Source organism: Gossypium raimondii, chromosome 11, assembly GCF_025698545.1.
Source record: "Gossypium raimondii isolate GPD5lz chromosome 11, ASM2569854v1, whole genome shotgun sequence".
Lineage (NCBI taxonomy): Eukaryota > Viridiplantae > Streptophyta > Magnoliopsida > Malvales > Malvaceae > Gossypium > Gossypium raimondii.
This window is the reverse complement of record NC_068575.1, coordinates 45,466,569-45,485,155: the sequence shown is the minus strand read 5'-3', so window position 1 is coordinate 45,485,155 and position 18,587 is coordinate 45,466,569. Positions and strand designations below refer to the sequence as shown.

At 31.1% G+C, this 18,587-nt stretch overlaps 1 protein-coding gene across 1 annotated transcript; it reads left to right on the top strand.

Annotated features, from left to right (window-relative positions):
* Nucleotides 1-1,970: 1,970 nt before the first annotated feature.
* LOC105801022 (uncharacterized) lies at nucleotides 1,971-2,503 on the top strand. The gene is made up of 2 exons (XM_052623659.1): nucleotides 1,971-2,127; nucleotides 2,169-2,503. Exons 1-2 carry the CDS (start codon nucleotides 1,971-1,973, stop codon nucleotides 2,501-2,503), a joined length of 492 nt encoding a protein of 163 aa, XP_052479619.1.
* Nucleotides 2,504-18,587: the final 16,084 nt, after the last annotated feature.

Genomic DNA, 18,587 nt, shown 5'->3' with positions numbered 1-18,587 from the left:
CGTTTGATGAAATGAAGGCAATGATTAATGCAAAAATTTTAAGACGTTATGAGAAGGATAGTAAAATTTTCTACAAGTTTCTAGTTTCGACAAATCCAGTCAAATTCGTCGAAATGGAACTTGCAGACGACGAAGACGTTGAGACAATGGTCGATCTCTACTGTGGGAACGTGAGTGACAAGAATGCACCGATTCACTTATTTGCTGAGTTAGTCGGTATGGAGCAAAATGCATCTGATGAAGAAGACGGGGCTGAAGAACCGCGGATGGTGGCTCCAATATCATACGTTGATAGTGAATCAACTATGGGAAGGATCGGTATCGACCTGAATATTACACCCGATGTTGATATGGTTGGTGGTGAAGAAGAATGTGGTTGCGAAGAAGAAGGTGGTGGCGATCATTGGGATGAAGAGGTCGATAGTGACGGTGATCCCGATGTGGACGATGTACCTGATGATATCGACGATGAAGACATTAACGCTTCTTCGATCGAGGAGCAGATGCGGCATATTTTGATACAAAATAATCCTGGGCCACACATGTCGCTCATAGACCCCGACGCAGCGTATGTAGCTGAGTTCCCAGAGTACCCTGAAATAGTTCATCGTCACAGGCTGGCCGTAACATCGATGATGAGGAGTTATTCATAGGCGGAGATTCATTTGTAAAGAAGAGTGCGTATATGCCATCAAACGATGCAGATGAATATATCGATTAATTATAAAGTCACGAGTGTCTACTCGGACAATATATGTTGGGAGTGTTAGAAAGCGTGAGAAGGCGCAATTGGCGAAAAGTCTGCATTCATTAAAAGTTCTCAGATGTGGGAGATACGAAAATTTGTTTGTCCTCATACATGCACATCAACACGTATGACAGAAGATCATGGAAAACTTGATTCAAAAATAATCTGTACGTATATCATGCCAATGGTGAAGGACATGCCGAACATTAAAGTTTGATCGATTGCGAAATACAAGCACGATTCCAGTATCGAGTCTCATATCGGAAGGCATGGATTGCTAAACAGATGGCGATGGAGCAACTGTATGGAGATTACGATTCATCGTATAACGAGCTTCAAGGTTGGATAGCTGCTATGCGGGAGTATGTACCGGGGACTATGATTGAGTTGCAGACAAGGCCATATTACGGCCCGGATGACCGATTCTGACCGCAAAAAAGGATTTTCCATCGGATGTTCTGGACGTTCGATCCATGTGTGCAGGCATTTCCCCACTGCAAGCCACTTGTGCAGGTAGATGGGACATGGCTGTATGGAAAATATACACAGATCCTACTTCTTTCAGTTGCTCAAGACGGCAACAGAAGCGTGCTCTCGATAGCATTTGCTATCGTAGATAAAGAGAACATGGAGTCTTGGGAATTCTTCCTCACAAACCTGCGGAGGTATGTTATTAGCAACGATAACATTTGCATCATCTCCGATAGAGGGAAGGGTTTAATTGCAGCAATCAGGCGTTTCGGTGTGTCGTGGAGATCCGTTTACTACATCCGTCACATTGCGGCTAACTTCCACAAAGATTACAAGAATGCAGACTGGAAGAGACAAGTCGTGGCAATGGGTAAATAATAACCTTATATTTTCAATATAAGTTGTAATGTTTCATGTTATGGAGTTACTAGAACTTATTTTTCTTAATACGTGTCACATTGTCTGAGTTAGAGCCACATATGTTCCAGCAAAAAATGATTCGACTTGAGAGTGACATGGAGGGGCAGACAAACACATCTTTCCGACAATGGTTGGGCACAATGGAGCCGTGGCAATGGGCTCAAAGTTTTGACGAGGGCTCAAAGTTTTGACGAGGGCTTTCGTTATGGCCAAATGACCACAAACTTAGTCGAGGGGATCAACACTGTTTTGTTAAAAACACGTCATCTTCTGATTGCAAGTCGACCAGATTGAGGCGGGACACGTGTTTGTCGAACATGTCAGGGATACAATGGTCGCAAACCGTCGGTTGGCGAGGTCAATGAATGTAGAAATATATTCACGACGACTGGAAACATTTCGAGTTACTGAGAGCATCAGTCGTCGACCTGGTATACCAACTAGGTCCTACGGAGTTGATCTCCGGAATCGACGGTCGAAAAGCGAAGGTTCGAAACACTTCATTATCCCTGTGCGCATGTCGTGGCAGCGTGTGCTAAAGTTAACGTCAATGTTGAACAATATGTCGATGATGTGTACACGCTGGAGCGCACATTGCGTGTCTGGAAAAATGAGTTCCCCGTCTTGCCTGACCTATCAACGTGGGAGGTGCCTTTGACGACTTTCGAGCTTCTCCCAAACAAAGGGCTGCGGAGGAATCCGAGAGGTCATCCGCAGTCAAGCAGAATCCGTAATGAAATGGACATCAGGGAGAAGTCTGACGGAAAGCGTTGTGGAATATGCAGGTTAAGTGGTCATAGTCGGAATAAATACCCTAACCGAAACTTTCATGTTGGACAGTCGTCCGGATCGGGTCGTAATTGACCTAATATTGTAAAATTTTATGTGTAATGATAAAAACTATACAAATGGTTATGATTACATTGTATCCAAATTAAGTTATAAAATAGTATATGGCGTTTGGAATTATTAATATTATATCGAAAATGGAGGCATATAACCTTAAATTAAGCTTTAATATAATGCAACTTTAAAATAATTATATTGGTAAAAGAAATTGAACAATAACCATGGCCCAAAGATGATGCGATCCCATGGCACATGTTTGTACATTAACACGTTTGTATTTTTTGTAATGTTTTGATAATAAAACCCTAACTAAAACTATTAATTTGAGTTTTATTGATTTTAATCTTAATAACTAAACTAAAACAAAAAAAATACAAATTATACAAAACAATAACAACAAAATAATCAATTATTTTTAAAAATAACTTCTTTTCTCTTCTCTTTCTCTTTTTTTTTTTTTCCGCAACACCTCTTCTTTCTTTTCTTTTCTTGATTTTTCTTGTTTCACTGGATGAGTTCGTGTTTATAACACGAGTGGTGCATAACAGGAACCCTTGTTTGGTGCCGCCAACAGGTTCCCTTGTTTGGTGCCGCCAATGATGTTCCTTGTCCTGTGGAGTTGTCAAATCACCAGTGTTTTTTTTGGTTTTTTGTTTTTTATATATTTTGGTAAATAAAAATTATATATATTTTGGTAAATAAAAAAATTTATAACATTTTGATAATTTTTAATTTTTTTATATTATTTTTGTAAAAAACCCGAGATTGGAACATTCATGCTTTAAAACTAGTTCAGTCCATCAAATCACATTGCAGTTTGTCAATTCGACGATGGGCTCCATCCAAGCGTCGGCTTGCTGGAAAAATAATGCTAGTCCGTACGGTTGTATATATCCTTTTCCTATAATACATCGAATTAAATTATATTTTGTTTTCTCTGTTAAAAAAATACATAAATTAATATATGAACATTAGATCAAAAAAAAATTTAGACATTTTTATTAAAAATTTTATCTATTTGTACGGTTAAATTTGGCATGGTTAATTGATTAACCAAATATTGACACGTGGTGTGCCTCGTATACCTCGTGCTGATGTATATGAACCAATTTTTAATAGTACAAATAAATATTTATAACACACTAAAAATGACTAATTTAGCAGTATATGTCATTTTTTTCAAAAATTATGAAAATATGTCATTTTTAGAGAGAAAATAAAAGAGTATTCAACTGAGCGCGCTTTCCCCAACCGTCAATTCCAACAATAAAAAAATTTAAATGGCCAACCGTCCAAAAATTTTCCCTATAAATACCACCCAATTTTACTTTTTTTGACTCACATCCTATTCTCTCCAAGTATTTCTATTCTCTCAATTCTCTCAATTTTCTCAAGCTCTTGTTCTAAACTTTTTGATATTCTCGTTTAAATCAATTTTCTAATGACTCCGCATTTTATTCATTCGAATTAAATTTTCACGAATGACAACCTCTCTAATTTGTTTTGATGAGAAGTACATTTCAACTGCTCAAGTAATAAGTAAGATAAAATTTTAATTTTCATTATTTTCAATTAAGTTAAATTAATTTTAAAATATTTTTTTTGTCATTATAAATAAGTGGATGTTCGTGTTTTGGAGGGAATCATGCATAATTTGGCAATGCCTCCGATGTAACAACCCGATAATTAAGGGTGACGGAAAGTGTAGCTTCGGGACTCTGTTTTCGTAAACCGGACCCATAAATATTTACGAAGTTATATTAGAGGTGAATTAAATTTTAGATAAGTAATTTTCATGAAATTAGGAGTTATTAAAATGCGGGGACTAAATCGCGAAAGAGTTAAAAGTTAAATTATAGATTGAAATAAATAAATGGGACTAAGGTTGCAATTATATTATCATTTAAATGGGTGATGGCCGGTCATGGTTTAATGATATGTGCATGCGTGTATATATATATATATATGTTATATTTATAAGTTAACTAAAATAATAATAATAGATAGTTGTATTAAACAACCCAAAAACTCATTTTTAGAAGATCGTCTAATTGGGTGTGCTTCTATCATTTTTCTTCTGCTGCAGGTTAAAAGTACCTGCCGACTGTATTGTTTAGTCGATTATAAGCTCGTTTTGAATATATTCGTCAAACATGCTAGTCTTGCGGCGCGTTTTCGATCGCAAGAAATTTCTTCTCTACAATTTTACCTTTCACATGTGTAACAACCCATTTTGCAGTGGTGTCAGAAATAGTAGTTTCGGGGCCATCAAATCTAATGAGTAAGTTCGTAAATATTATATTTAATATTATGAGTAAAATATGGATTTTAAAAGGGTTTTGATATGATAATATATAAATTCAAGTGGTTTGACCCTAAGCTCAAGTGGTTTTAGAAAATGAGGTATTAGGACCTCGTTTCTATAAACCAAACCGTAAATATTTTTATAAATATTTACGGAGTGTCATTAAGGTGGTATTAAAGTTTCATTAAGAAAATTTAACGTTTCGATAATTAATTAAGAGAAATGACCAAATTGAAAAAAGTGCAAAACTTGTTAATTAATACATTTAGGTGATTAGATGGTTTAATTAATAAATGAGGAAGGGCTTAAGTAATAATTAAGCTATAAATAATGAGTGGGACGGCATAATGGTTGAAAATGAATTAAATAATATAAATTCAATGAAAATTTTGTAATTAAATGGAAATTAAAACAAATTAAAGTAAAATTAAAACACTTTAATTTCATTTCTTCTTCTTCACTCTACTGAACACCATAGCTATGGAGGAGTTTTCTGTTTTGGCTTTATTCCTTTATATGTGAGTATAATCGATCCTATTTCTTGTAATTTTTATATTTTTAAGATCGTTGTAACTAGGTCTAGTTAGCCCGTACCTTCGATTTTGAAACTGTTAAATATTTTGAATGTTGCCATTGATGAATCTTATGATTTTTAATGTTAAATGATGAATTTGAGATATTAATTGTTATTTAAAAGTATTTTATTAAGTGATTTTTGATGAAATAGTAAAAAATATAATGATTTAATGTGAAATTGTTGCATAAATGAGATGTTTTGAATATTATGAGCATTTGGCTAGCTTGGGTTTGTATTAAAAATGGTTAATTTGCATGTTTTGGGTTCAGAGACTAAACTGAATAAAAGTAAAATTTTAGGGGCAATTTTTTAAAAATGTCAAAAATGACCAAATTGAATGAAATGAATTGTTTTATTGCCTAAATTAATATATTGAATGAAATTATTAATTTAGATCAAGAACGGGTGAAAAATCGAGGAAAATAGAAAATTACCAAAATACCCCTAAACGTTGGTATTTCTGCAATTTAGCCAAGTAAGTTCGTATGAACTGTATTCTGTATATTTTTTATTAAATTGAATGTTAATATGTGATTATATTGTGATTAAATCAATATATATGTTAGTATGCAATTTATTGTGTTATGAAACGACGTAAATCCAAAAACGTATGACGATTACCGAGTCTCGTTTGAACCTTAAGAATTATTGGTATACAAATGACATGTCATTAGGTTTACCGATTCTCAGCTCGAGAGAGCTTACCAGTATTCAACTCGCATGAGCTAACCGATATTCAGCTCGTATGAGCATACATGTACAAAAATTGACAGATTACAGTTTAGTACACTCGTGTGTGCTACTCGAGTATCCAACGATATTCTAAATGGTTCAACGAGCAATGTTCTGTTACGAGACTATATGAGTTCGATACGAACTAATACAGGTATATACATGAAATACATGGAAATGCTGGTACATGATATATTGATATATTGAAATGGATAATATATGTATATGAAGAAACAGTAAGAGAATGATATGTATCATGACATGTACATATATGAATATATTTGATATGTTGATACATGAAAATTATATAAGTTGAGACGAGTAATAAACTCAAGTGTGACATGTTGAGAAAATAAGGTTAACAATGTTGAATTTATATGAAATATGTTCAAGTATGCTAACATGTGTTGTTGTTTGATGCTTAGGCAAGTGCCAAGTTGTTGGTTGAATGATAATATGTTTAATTATAAGTTGCATTGAAATGGTAAGTGCTCAAATGAAAATATGCTTGTGCTCATAAAAGAGTGGTAAGGTTTAAATTATGTAATTTCTTATGAAATGACGTATCATGTGATTAATTCGAAAAGGACTAAGTTTAAATGCACTAGCTTGTGGCTATGGTTGAATGATATGCTTATGACTTGTGTGTTATGCATATGGAACGGATGTGGAAAGTAATGAAATGCAAATGAAAATAAAGAAATTTGGAAGAGTTTAAAGTTGTTTAAAATCCTACTATGATAGGGATAATAAGTATAAGTGATGCTGTGGATTTACTCATTTCGTGAGTTGTTGAATTTGGTTTCCTGAATCGTGTGGTATCGGTATATGATTATTCTTGATATGTATAAATTTCATATTAGAAATGTATTGATATGATTAAATTTTATACGAGCTTACTAAGCATTCATTGCTTACGTAGTTGTTTTTATTTACTTTTCAAATTATCGGAAGCTCGATCGAGTTGGAAGCTTGTCAGAGTTATATCACACTATCCATCGGTTCTATCGGTACTTTCGGATGTTTTGATTTTGGTTATATTGGCATATATAGGTATTCTGGTTAATGTTAGCCTATATGTATTTTGTTGAGATTAGCCACTTATTTGACTTGTGTTTTGGCACATTTTGGTTTGTGCATATTTGCCTTATATGGTTGATTTGTGGTTTGGTTTATGGTTGTATGGTGAAAGGTAAAATGTTAGCTAAATGTGCATTTTATACATGTGTTTTGGGATGTGATGAATTGACCATGAATCGGTACCTTGATATGTAAGGTATATATATATCTAAATATGTTAGTATTTGAAATACATTTTGGCACCAAATTGTATGTTTTGGTAGGTAAGTGACTTGGTTTGAAATAATGCAAATTAGCTTGGTAAACCTTGGGTACAAATATCCATATAAGTTAGTTATACATATGAATATATTGAATACATGAATACACATGTTATAAGCTGTCATCTGACTATAGGCATATTGGTTGTATGTGAAGATATTATATGTTTAAAGCTTGATTTTGGCTTGTTTTGGATGCCTAATTATGGCTTGTTGATATGCATGATGTTGATTGTAGGTTGACACCAAATTGGGTGAGAAATATGGCTTTTAAAATGGTCTATTTTCGTCCACACGGGCAGAGACACGGACATGTGTCTCAGCCGTGTGTGACACATGGCCATGTGTCTCAACCGTGTATGACACATGGCCATGTGTCCCTTGTATCTTTTAAAGAGTGCAAGTCAGTATATTCACACGGCCTGGCACACGAGCGTGTGGCTTGGTCATGTGGCTCAAGTCAGTGAGTTACACGGGCACGGACACGGGGTAGGATACGACCGTGTGTCCCTAATTTGAATGTCCACACGGCCTGAGACACGGGCGTGTCTCTTGACCATGTAAGTCACACAACCGTGTGACCCCTGCAGTGTTGAAAATTTTAAATGTTTCCGAAATTTTTTTTGAGTTTCCAATTTAGTCCCAATTTCTTTCAAATGCATAATTTGGGGCCTCGAGGGCTCGTATAAGGGACAATATGTATGATTTTGATTTGTTTTTGACATGAATGCCATATGATATGAAATGTTTGCATTTTCTGTCTGTTTGATTTGTAAACTCTGGTAATGCTCCGTACCCCTATTTTGGCAATGGACTCGGGTTAGGGGTGTTACACCATGCGCCTATAAAAAGGAGTCTCCCACTCAATGTTTCATCACCCCTCAAACAACTTTTCCCCAAGCCTCTTCATTCCTCCACTATAAAACATTTCTCAGTTTTAAAAATTTGGGTCGCTAAAAATATTTGGTTCATGTTTGAGGTTTTCTTGAGTTTTCGGTGATGCGATATTGCTCTAAGTCATACACATTTCATATATCATGCCAAGATGGGACCATTAACTCTGATGCCTATCATTGGAAAGTCAGGTTCTGGGGTGATTTTGCTTTATACGGTCACGGGTGGAAGTCTACGTGGAGGTCTCACTCAACGGTTGTTATGCAGTCATGGATCGAGATATAACGAGGGATCTAGTTGACGGTTGTTACACGGCCATGAGCATAAAATTTTTGGATACCCGAAAATTTTACCTTATAAATAACATACAGAAGTTTAAGGGCATAATCATAAGGAAAAATTATGGGGCTTCCCACTATAATCGACGTAATTTTTTTCTCAGTTTCCTTCTAGTACCTTTAACCTTCTTTCTTATCCGAAGGTCGATATTGTCGTGGACGTAAGAGGACTCTCAGGCAGGGAGTGACTATTTCGGTGGAGTAAAGGTGATGCTCATTTCAGGCCAACGATGATTTTCATTATTAAATAACCCATTAATAACTACAACCGTTGTCGCGTCGACCCAAGTTTGACCTTTACTTCCGTCGAAACATCCGCTTTCCTCTTGAAAGTCCTTGTGTCAACCTCGGTGTCAGCCTTTGGATAAGAATAAAAGGTTAAAGATACCGACTACTTGGAAATAGAGAAAAATATTACATTGATTACACTGGAAATCCCTCTATTTTTACTTATGGCTATGACATTAATCTCATGTATGGTATATATAAGGTATCATTTATGGGGTATCCAAAAATCTTGAACTCATGTTTGCGTAACGACCGTCAACTTGCCCCCGATTTTACTTGAACCCGTGACCGTATCACGACCGTCGACTGGGGCCTCCACCTAGACTTTGACCCTTGATCATATCAAGCACTATCACCCTAAAATCTTGATTTCCCTGAGATAAGTTTCTGAGGTGATGGTCTTATCCCAACATGACATATGAAATGTATATGTCATGAGGCGCGTTATCATATCCTCAACTCCTCAAAACTACTTATGAAATTTCACAATTCCAATAAAAACCCTAAAACTCTTAGAAAACCCTAAACCTAAAAATATAAAAAAAACTCTAACCCTGGGAGAGAGAAACAAAAAGTGCATCTAGTTAAACGTGCTTTTCGTTTCTCTCTCTAAAAATGACCTATTTCCCTAAATTTTAAAAATAACGGCCTAAAACCCTTATTTAAAAATAAAAATGGCATATACATCTAAATTATTGATTAAAAATATGTAAAATGTATATTTAGAAAAAGTTTACATAAAAACCAAATAAGTCATTAGTTGAAATTTCTGAGATCATGATCTCTTAAGTTTAAATCTCATCATAGTAATATTTTATAAAAATATTTTATATAAAAATGCCCTCATATAGTATTTGTTACTTTATAAAAATAGTTTGTTTTAGTCATTTTCCAACTAAATTGGTATCCAATTGGCTATTAATATCAACTCAGTCAATAGTAAAATAATAATATAAATAACATCATGAATGATACATGTACTTTGATGTAATATTTATTTTGATATTTTATTTATAAAATATCTATTTTGGTATTAAAGTAACTAGAAAATACTAGATAGGTCATTTCTATCACATTATTTATGGTCTCATCAAATGATAAAATGATATATAAAAATATTTTCCACGTTCAAATAATACAAATGTCACATATGTATAATGCAATTGTAAGAACATTTTACAATAATACATTCCTAGCTTGCAGATCTATGACTTATCTTGAACTTTAGAGGATATTGCTTACGTTTGCTACTTTATTAGGAAGATTGATTATAATTGATTTAGTATGTTAGCAAGTTGAATCGATATATATATTCTTGAAACTTGTATAGGTTTTGTACTGAGAGAGTAACATTTAATCCATTCGTTAGGAATTCATTATCATGAGTGAATTCTTGTAAGTAAACAAGTTTTTCAAACTAAGTTTTTCAAGGTAAGGTGAAAAACTTAGAGGAGGGAGATCTAGATCTTAGGTGCAAAAGTGAGGTTGTTATACCAGGGTATGATAAGATTTAAATCATTGATTGTACAATGTTAAAACATAGTGGATTATCTCTCTAAAGAAGGCCTTGCAGACATAAGGAAGACGAGCTGCAAAAAAGTTACATTATCTTCATTGTTGTTCTTATGTTGTGCCATTTGCAGTTGTCACTGCTCTTAGCACTACTCCCTTTTTCTTGCAATTATTAACTTTGTCATAATCATACAAGTGAAGTTGTAAACACTTTTGATGAGCTTGCTTATGCAAGTAGAGAAGGAATGGTTGCTACATAAGGATTGACTGTTAGAATCCGAGAGTACTTGCTATTTACAAGATGTAATGCATGACCCTTTAATGTGTTTTCTTATAAAAATCAAAACTGACTTTGTGGTATGAAAGTATTACTTAATGTTTTACTTTCATTTCAAAAGTTCAAGCCTCAGGCCACTTTTGATTATGTATCACTTAAATATCTAGAGAAAAATTTTGTGTTTTATTTGAAAATAAGTGGATTTGTTGTATATGATAAATATTATACAAATAATTTTATATTATTTATACTATTATTTATGCACTTTATTGAGTTAATGTCATCTTTAGTCAAGTCATTAACTCAATTGTAAAATTACAAAAACATCTATTTTTAAATTATAATTTATATTATTATGATTATATTTGTCTTTCATGCTTTTATATCATCTCTAAATAAAACAAATAAAATTTATAAATCCAATGATCGAACACATGTTCCATAATTTTAAAATACAAGTAAATACTGATAGGGGATGAGTAGTGGTATAGGTATGAGTACGATTGGGGTGTTATCCGAGATAATAATAGTGTTTGGGTTATGGGTTTTAGCATGGAGATTGGAATATGCTCGACTATGCAAGTTGAACTTTGATGGGAATACGAAAGGTGAGTCTAGAGTTGGATAGCTTATTTCCATGATTAAAGAGCAAGAAGTTAGTCATGGCGCTAGTGGTTTGGTGCGAGCTATAAAGAGAGTTTTATAGTTGAATTGGTAGGTTGAAGTTGTGCATGTTTATTAAAGTCGCTAATGCACCAGCAGCAATAGAATTTTCACAGGCAATTGGTGTTCATAGATTTGTCCAGTTATATAATTGAAGATGATTTTGATTGTATTGGTACACAAAATGGTTATTGTTTAATCTATTTGATTCTTTTTATCTATATGAAATTTTATAAGTTAATTACCATTTTACCTATATGAAATTTAAAACAACATGTTAATATAAAATATATGTTGCTTCACATGGTTCCCTCCATCGTTGGCATTGAGAAATATAAAAAGGAAATAGATAGTTTAAATATGTCACGTATGAGAAGACATGGAATAGACAAAGTTAATAATTATGGGAAAATGACTATTCTTATCAAAAGTGAAGTTCTAAATTTATTTTGATTTAAATCAATTTGTTCTACAAATGGAGGAAAATGACTATTCTTAAAATAGTTTAATGTATTGCATTTTAATTTTCTAAATCCAATTGTTTTATACAAAAATGATTTATGAAAATATATTATTTTTGAAAAATTAATAAAAGAAAATTTGTATTTAAATAATTTTACGTAAAATATTTTTATTATTTAGCAAAACTTTGTAATTATTTGTTCAAAATTATTTCTAATGAAGCAAGCAGAACGTGAATTATATCTGTTAGTAGGACATGCAATAGAAGCATTGCTTTGGCAACCAATGTTTATTTTATATATACTTCATAATAATTAATACCTAATTGTATAAGATTGGATAATGACACAAGAATGGACAAATAAAATTAAACAATATTTAAAAATATTTGTATTTGTTTATGTTTAAAAATTATTTTTCAATTTTATTATTAAAATATATTTGTAACATTAAATAATTTTATTAAAATAATAAGTTATATTAATTATATTAATGTATGATTAATAATATCGAAAGTTTTAGAATTTGAAATAAATATTTTAAAAATTTTAAAATTTTCTAAAATAAAATAAAAACATTACTAATATAATTATATTTAGTTTTTTTATATAAGAATCATTACTCAAAAAGTTCTTTTTCGAAAGTTAGCTTTGTGCTTTTCAAGTGGAACTGTTGATTACTTTAATCATAACTTCTAAGGACTAAGGATTTAATATATAATAGTCAATGCCCACTCACAAAAGCGAGTGGTATTAATTAATGATTAATGGAAAATTATCCAATAGACCTTTTGTGGAGTTTTAGATGTACAAGTAAATTCAGGGTTGATAAGTACATTATCTATTGTAGTAAAAATAAAAATATTAATAAATAAATGTGACACTTATCATATTTTTAATTCGCCATAAGTGATTTATCAAATAATTATTTATAAATTATTTATATTTATAAAATTTTAATAATTAAAATAAATTTATAATGAAAAATAAAGTATTTATAATTTTAGTTTTCAAAGAGAGAAAATAGGAGTGAGATAATAAGAAATATAGTTTTAATTTTTTAAAAGTCAAACTATTAAAATCATATTAGAAGTATTAGAAATTCTATCATAAGTATATACTTGAGAAAACTATGTATCTAGAATATAGAGATATACTTAAAATAATACATTAGATTAATAATAGTAAGTGCACAATAATTGTTTATCTTGGTGTCATCATCAATTTTAGTTGATGTTTAGTTAACTTATGAGACCAACTCAATCAATACTAGAAATTTTATTATACGCATGGAAACCACATATTTAGAATACAGTGGTGTGTTTAAAATAAAATACAATAAATAATAAAATATTTGGTTTGAAACTAATTAAAAATAACATATGAAATATGTATAGTATTAAAATGAAATTAATTAGATTAGCTTGTGATACCAACTCAGTCAACAACATTGTTAATATACACAATTTATGGAGATAATAAAGTGTGCATAACAAAAATTAAAATGTATAAAAAGTCAGGCATAAAGCTTTGGTGAATAGTAAATTTAAGGTTTTACTAATGCAATTGACATGAGCTTAAATACTTTCATCATATTCACGCTGGTATAGTAGTAGGTTTGGGCTTGGTGGGGTTTTTTGATTTACTACGTGATAATTTTATTGAAAAAGATCAAATTTGAATTCGACGCAGTGGATAAATTAGATAAACCAGCTTGATAAATCAAATTTGAGTTCGAAGCAATGGATACTTTTCATATGCATATTTTTATTGTTTTTAAATAAAAAGGCTAAAGTGTCCTTGTATAATATAACCTATTCTAAATACAAAAAGACATTTTAGTGTTCTCCTATCGTGTTGGTACCTAGTTAATTCGTGACACCAACTTGATTAGGAGTTTAAATAATAATATAGATGTACAATTGGCGGAGGTAACAAAATGCATAACAAAAATTAAAATGTATAAAAAACATTAAAATAAAGTTTTTATTGAGTAGTAAGTTTAAAGTTTTACAAATGCAATTGGCATATGTTCAAATATTTTCATATTCATATTTTTCTGGTTTTTAAATAAAAGATTAAAGTACTCTTGTATAAGCTTATTCAAAATATGAAAGAATATTTTAGTAATTCTCTTAACCGAGTTGGTATCCAGTTGACTCTGACACTAACTCAGTCAAGAGTTTAAATAATAGTATAAATATACCATTGATGGAGGTAATAAAACATGCATGATACAATTAAAATTTATAAAATAAATTAGAATAAAGTTTTGATTGAGTGGTAAAATTAAAATTTTACAAATGCAAATGGTATGGGTTTAAATCTCACTACATGTAAAAAAATTGACTTTTAAAAATAAAACTAAACTACCCTTAAATAATATAACTTCTTTTAAATACGAATGACGTTTTCGTAATTTTCTTAATCAAGTTAGTGCTCGATTGACTTGTGACATCAACTCGTTAATAATTTAAATAATAGTATAGATATTACTTTTAATTTTTAAATTATAAGTAATATTCTGATTTTATGTCACCGAGTTGAGTGATACTAAACTTAATAAAAATATGAGGCATTAATTATGTGGGAAATAAAAGATATTTAAAATGATAAAATAATAAATAATTAAAATATTTGAAAGTGAAGTATACAAAAAATATTAAATATGTATAATGGTTATTTTGTGGTTAAAATTGAATGGTTAGGAAAGATATTGATAGTTTTAAATAAATTATTTGTACAAATTTTAGTTTTTGAAAAATTAAATCACTAATAAGAATAATGACGTTAATATACATAGTTATAAAGAAACTATAACATATTATCAATTTTAGATAAGTGAAGAAAAGTCGAGTTCTTTTTTAACACGATATTTTGTAACTTTTAATTATACAAAATTACTTTATATTTTAATAATCTTACCTATACATTAAAATAAGCTTCAAAGCATCTTCCTTGTGCTCAAAGATGGCACACATTCATCATGTTCATCTTTCTAATATATTTGAATTTGAGATTTAATTCTTATACTTCAATTGTTAATATAATTCAGTCTTTATATTTTATAATATTATTAATTAGTTTAATATTTTTGTAACGTAATTAATTAATTTAAATAGTTAATATCATTAACTTTTCAATTAAAATATTACTTGATTATATATAATTTGAAAGTAGATTTATAAATAAAAAACAGAGAGATTAAATTTTTGAAAATAAAAATAAGAGGACTAAATTCTAAATGTACGAAGTGTAGAGATTTAGAGTCATGGTTGTTTGAAAGGGTTGAGGTATCAATCAGAAAAGAGGCATCAGACCAGTTGACCGGCAAACCACTACGAACGGGTTGAACTTAGCTAAAAAACGAACAGTTTGACCATCGATACGGTTCTGAAAATCTTGCTTAAAGCATATTTCAATTTTTAAAATTTTACTCTATAATATTATATAATAAAAAAACCAACTCAACGCGAAGCTTAAATAAATCAATTAGTTTAATTGATTAAGCTAATGTTAACTATCCCATGACATTTCAACCAAACTAGAAATACATATAAATGATAGATATGATGAGATAAAAAAAATCAAACTTCAAAATTTGTGTCTATTCTTTGTGTTCAATTTATGTTTTCTTTTTTAAGTTTAACACATTTTTTATGAAAAAATTAAAACTTAATTAAGTCAATTCGTATAATTATTTTTAAAATATAATATTTGAGTGCCCACGTTTCTAACTTTCTTTTTCCAACCCCAATCTACCTGCTTTCATATAAGAAAACGAAACAGTTGCTGCCGCAGCCGCAGCATCATTGACAATATCCTAAGGATAGGATTTGCATATGCACAGTGCTCGCTCCCACCAAACTTTCTGCTTAAATCTGCCCTTCCATCATTCTCGTCTTTGATGTTGGCTTTTGTTTCAACTCTTTCATCATTTTATGTCAATTGTTGCTTTACTCTTTCTTTTCTTGACCAATTTCAGTACGTCTCTCTCTCTCTCTCTCTCTTTCTTGACCAATTTGAGTACGTCTCTCTCTCTCTCTCTCTCTCTCTCTCGCACGCGCACGCGCACTTTTGAAATTTATTTTTTTCCAAGAAAAATATTTTTTTATTTTAATTTTAGAATTTTAATCTATGATCTAATAACCAAAGTTTTATTATAGCACTGATTTTTTTTTAAAATTAAAAAAATTACACACACTTAAACTAGATGCACGGAAGCTAGGTAGAATTATTGAAATATCCCGATTTTTTTAAAAAAACTAAGTTATTTTTTTTTAAATACCGATTTATACTATTTTCAGAAAGAGAAAGGAAAACGCATCTTGTAGGACCTGTTTTTACTTTGTTAAAAATATTTTTTTCTTACAGTTGAAAATTAAAAGTTTGTAGATTTATTTTTGTTCGTGTTTGAGATAGACATGATTATAGTTTTAAGGAATGTTTGAATTTATGGTGGTATCGTGGAGTTGAGTGACCTACAAATTTCATCTCTCATATGAGTATGGAGCCATCACCCGGGAAGTCGGATCGCGTTACAACTCAAGGTCTCAGTTGACTGTGATTATATGGTCTCTGGTTGAAGTTTAACTGGTGCTTCAAGTTTACAAAGATTATGCTTTCAAGGGATGGAGAATAAATGAGACTGTAGTTGATAGTGGTTATGCGGACACGACATCAAGTTTTTCTCATCAGAAGAGGATGCTTTATAAAACTCATACACAAGTACGAGGAAGAAAAACACAGTAACATTTCAGTATAATCAAGTAGTTTGTTTTACCCATCTCCACCAAAAATGGTGACCTCGTTACTATAACCTATGATAGAATTTGGGTATAACAGGTTTTAGTAACAGGGTTACTGCCTTTGGTGGAAATGGATAAAATGAATTACTTAATTATATTAGATGACCTTTGTGATTTTCTTCCTCGAACTTGTGTATGGGTTTTATAATGCATCCTCCTCTAACGAGTAAAAAATCATTGTCGTGCCTGCATAACCACCGTCAACTATTACCTTGGTTATGCTCCATCCTTTAACAGCATAAAACTTTTAAACTTGAAGCCATAGTTACACTTCAACTCAAGACGGTATAATCACCGTCAACTTGGATCTCGAGTTGCAAAGAGATCCTAGTTTCTTAGGTGATAGCTCCATACTCACACAATAGGTGAAATTTGTAGGTTATCGAGCTCAACCGCATCATTGTGAACCCAAACACAACTTAAAACTATGACTATGTCTCCCTCAAAGTGAAAGACAAATAAATCTTTAAACCCGAAAATTTCAACACGCAAGAAAAAGAAACAAAACAATTTAAATGAGACTGAGAGATGTGTGAGTAGGGGATGAGAATGTGCATTTATATAGGTATTTCAACCCCCACCCAACTTGATTACTTATGCCTCTGAGTCCCTACAACTAGGGGTGAGCATTCGATCGAATCGAATCGAAAATTTTCGAGTTAATCGAATTTTCGAATCTCATTTTATCATCCTAACTTTATTTGAAATTTTCTCGAATCGAGTCGAGTGAGATGAAATTCGAATCGAATCGAATCGAATATATTTGTTCGAGTTAAATTTTAAAAAATAAATTTGGGTCCTTGTAACCATTGTCACCCATCGTAATAAAATTTGTCCACCTTAATCAAATTTTTTATTAACTTTCATCACCTCATAATTTATTTATTAAATTTTTATATACTGGTTAGCTTCTTTTCTTTGTTGTTTCAATTATCTTCAGATTCTTGTCACTATGTATTTTGGAATTAAATAATATATTAAATGTAAAATATGATTTTTAATAAAAGTTATTTTAAAATAAAATATGAAATTGATACCAATATAAAATTTTAACACGAATATTTTATGGCATAATTAATAAATCAATTTTATTATAAATATTCAATATGACTAAACAATTCAATAATATAAATAATATAAAATGTGAAATTTAATTTAATAATATAAATAGTAGATATAAATAAAATTATTACTATTTACGTTTAGTGATTTTTTTGGATAATTTTGATTTTTTATTTGAGAGTAAATGGTGAGAAGTAAAAGTTTAGGGGGAAAATAAAAAGTTTTGGGGAATAAAAGTTTGAGGGAAAGTAAATAGGGGGAGTAAATTTTTGAAGGGAAAATATTAAAAAAAATTAGAGGGGGGAGGGTTTGGGATAGATGGGAGGTGGGATGGGAAGGGAATAAAAGTTTTTGGGGAAAAGTGGGAGGAAGTAAAAATTGTGGGGGAAACTAAAAGGTTTTGAGGGTTTTTGGGAGTAAAATTTTGAGAAAAAGTAAATGGAGAGTAAAATTTTAGTGGGAAATGGATTTTGGGTAGATTGGGGAGTTAGGAGGGGAGGGGAGTAAAAGTTTTGGGGAAAAGTGGGAAGGAGTAAAAGTTTTGAGGGAAAAGTAAAAAGGTTTAGGAGTATAGGGTAAAAATGTAATATATTATAGTTTGATATTTGAATTATTCGAATTATTCGAGTTATTCGAATTCGAAAACTCAACTCGATTCGAACTCGAAATTCGAAAAAAATTCGAGTTAATTCGAATAACTCGATTAACTCGAATAACTCGATTCGTTTAACTCGAAATTTGAATTTTTTTCAATTTTTTCGAGTCGAATCGAGTTTTGCTCACCCCTACCTACAACTTAGGATTCTCAAGATAAATTTGAATGCCTTATCTTGGTGCTGAAA

Bases quoted from the DNA above. Each gene is read 5' to 3' on its own strand.
- LOC105801022 (XM_052623659.1), top strand. From the start codon at position 1,971: ATGGTCGCAAACCGTCGGTTGGCGAGGTCAATGAATGTAGAAATATAT. The intron at 2,128-2,168 runs GTTCGAAACACT...ATGTCGTGGCAG, and splicing joins TCGACGGTCGAAAAGCGAAG to CGTGTGCTAAAGTTAACGTC.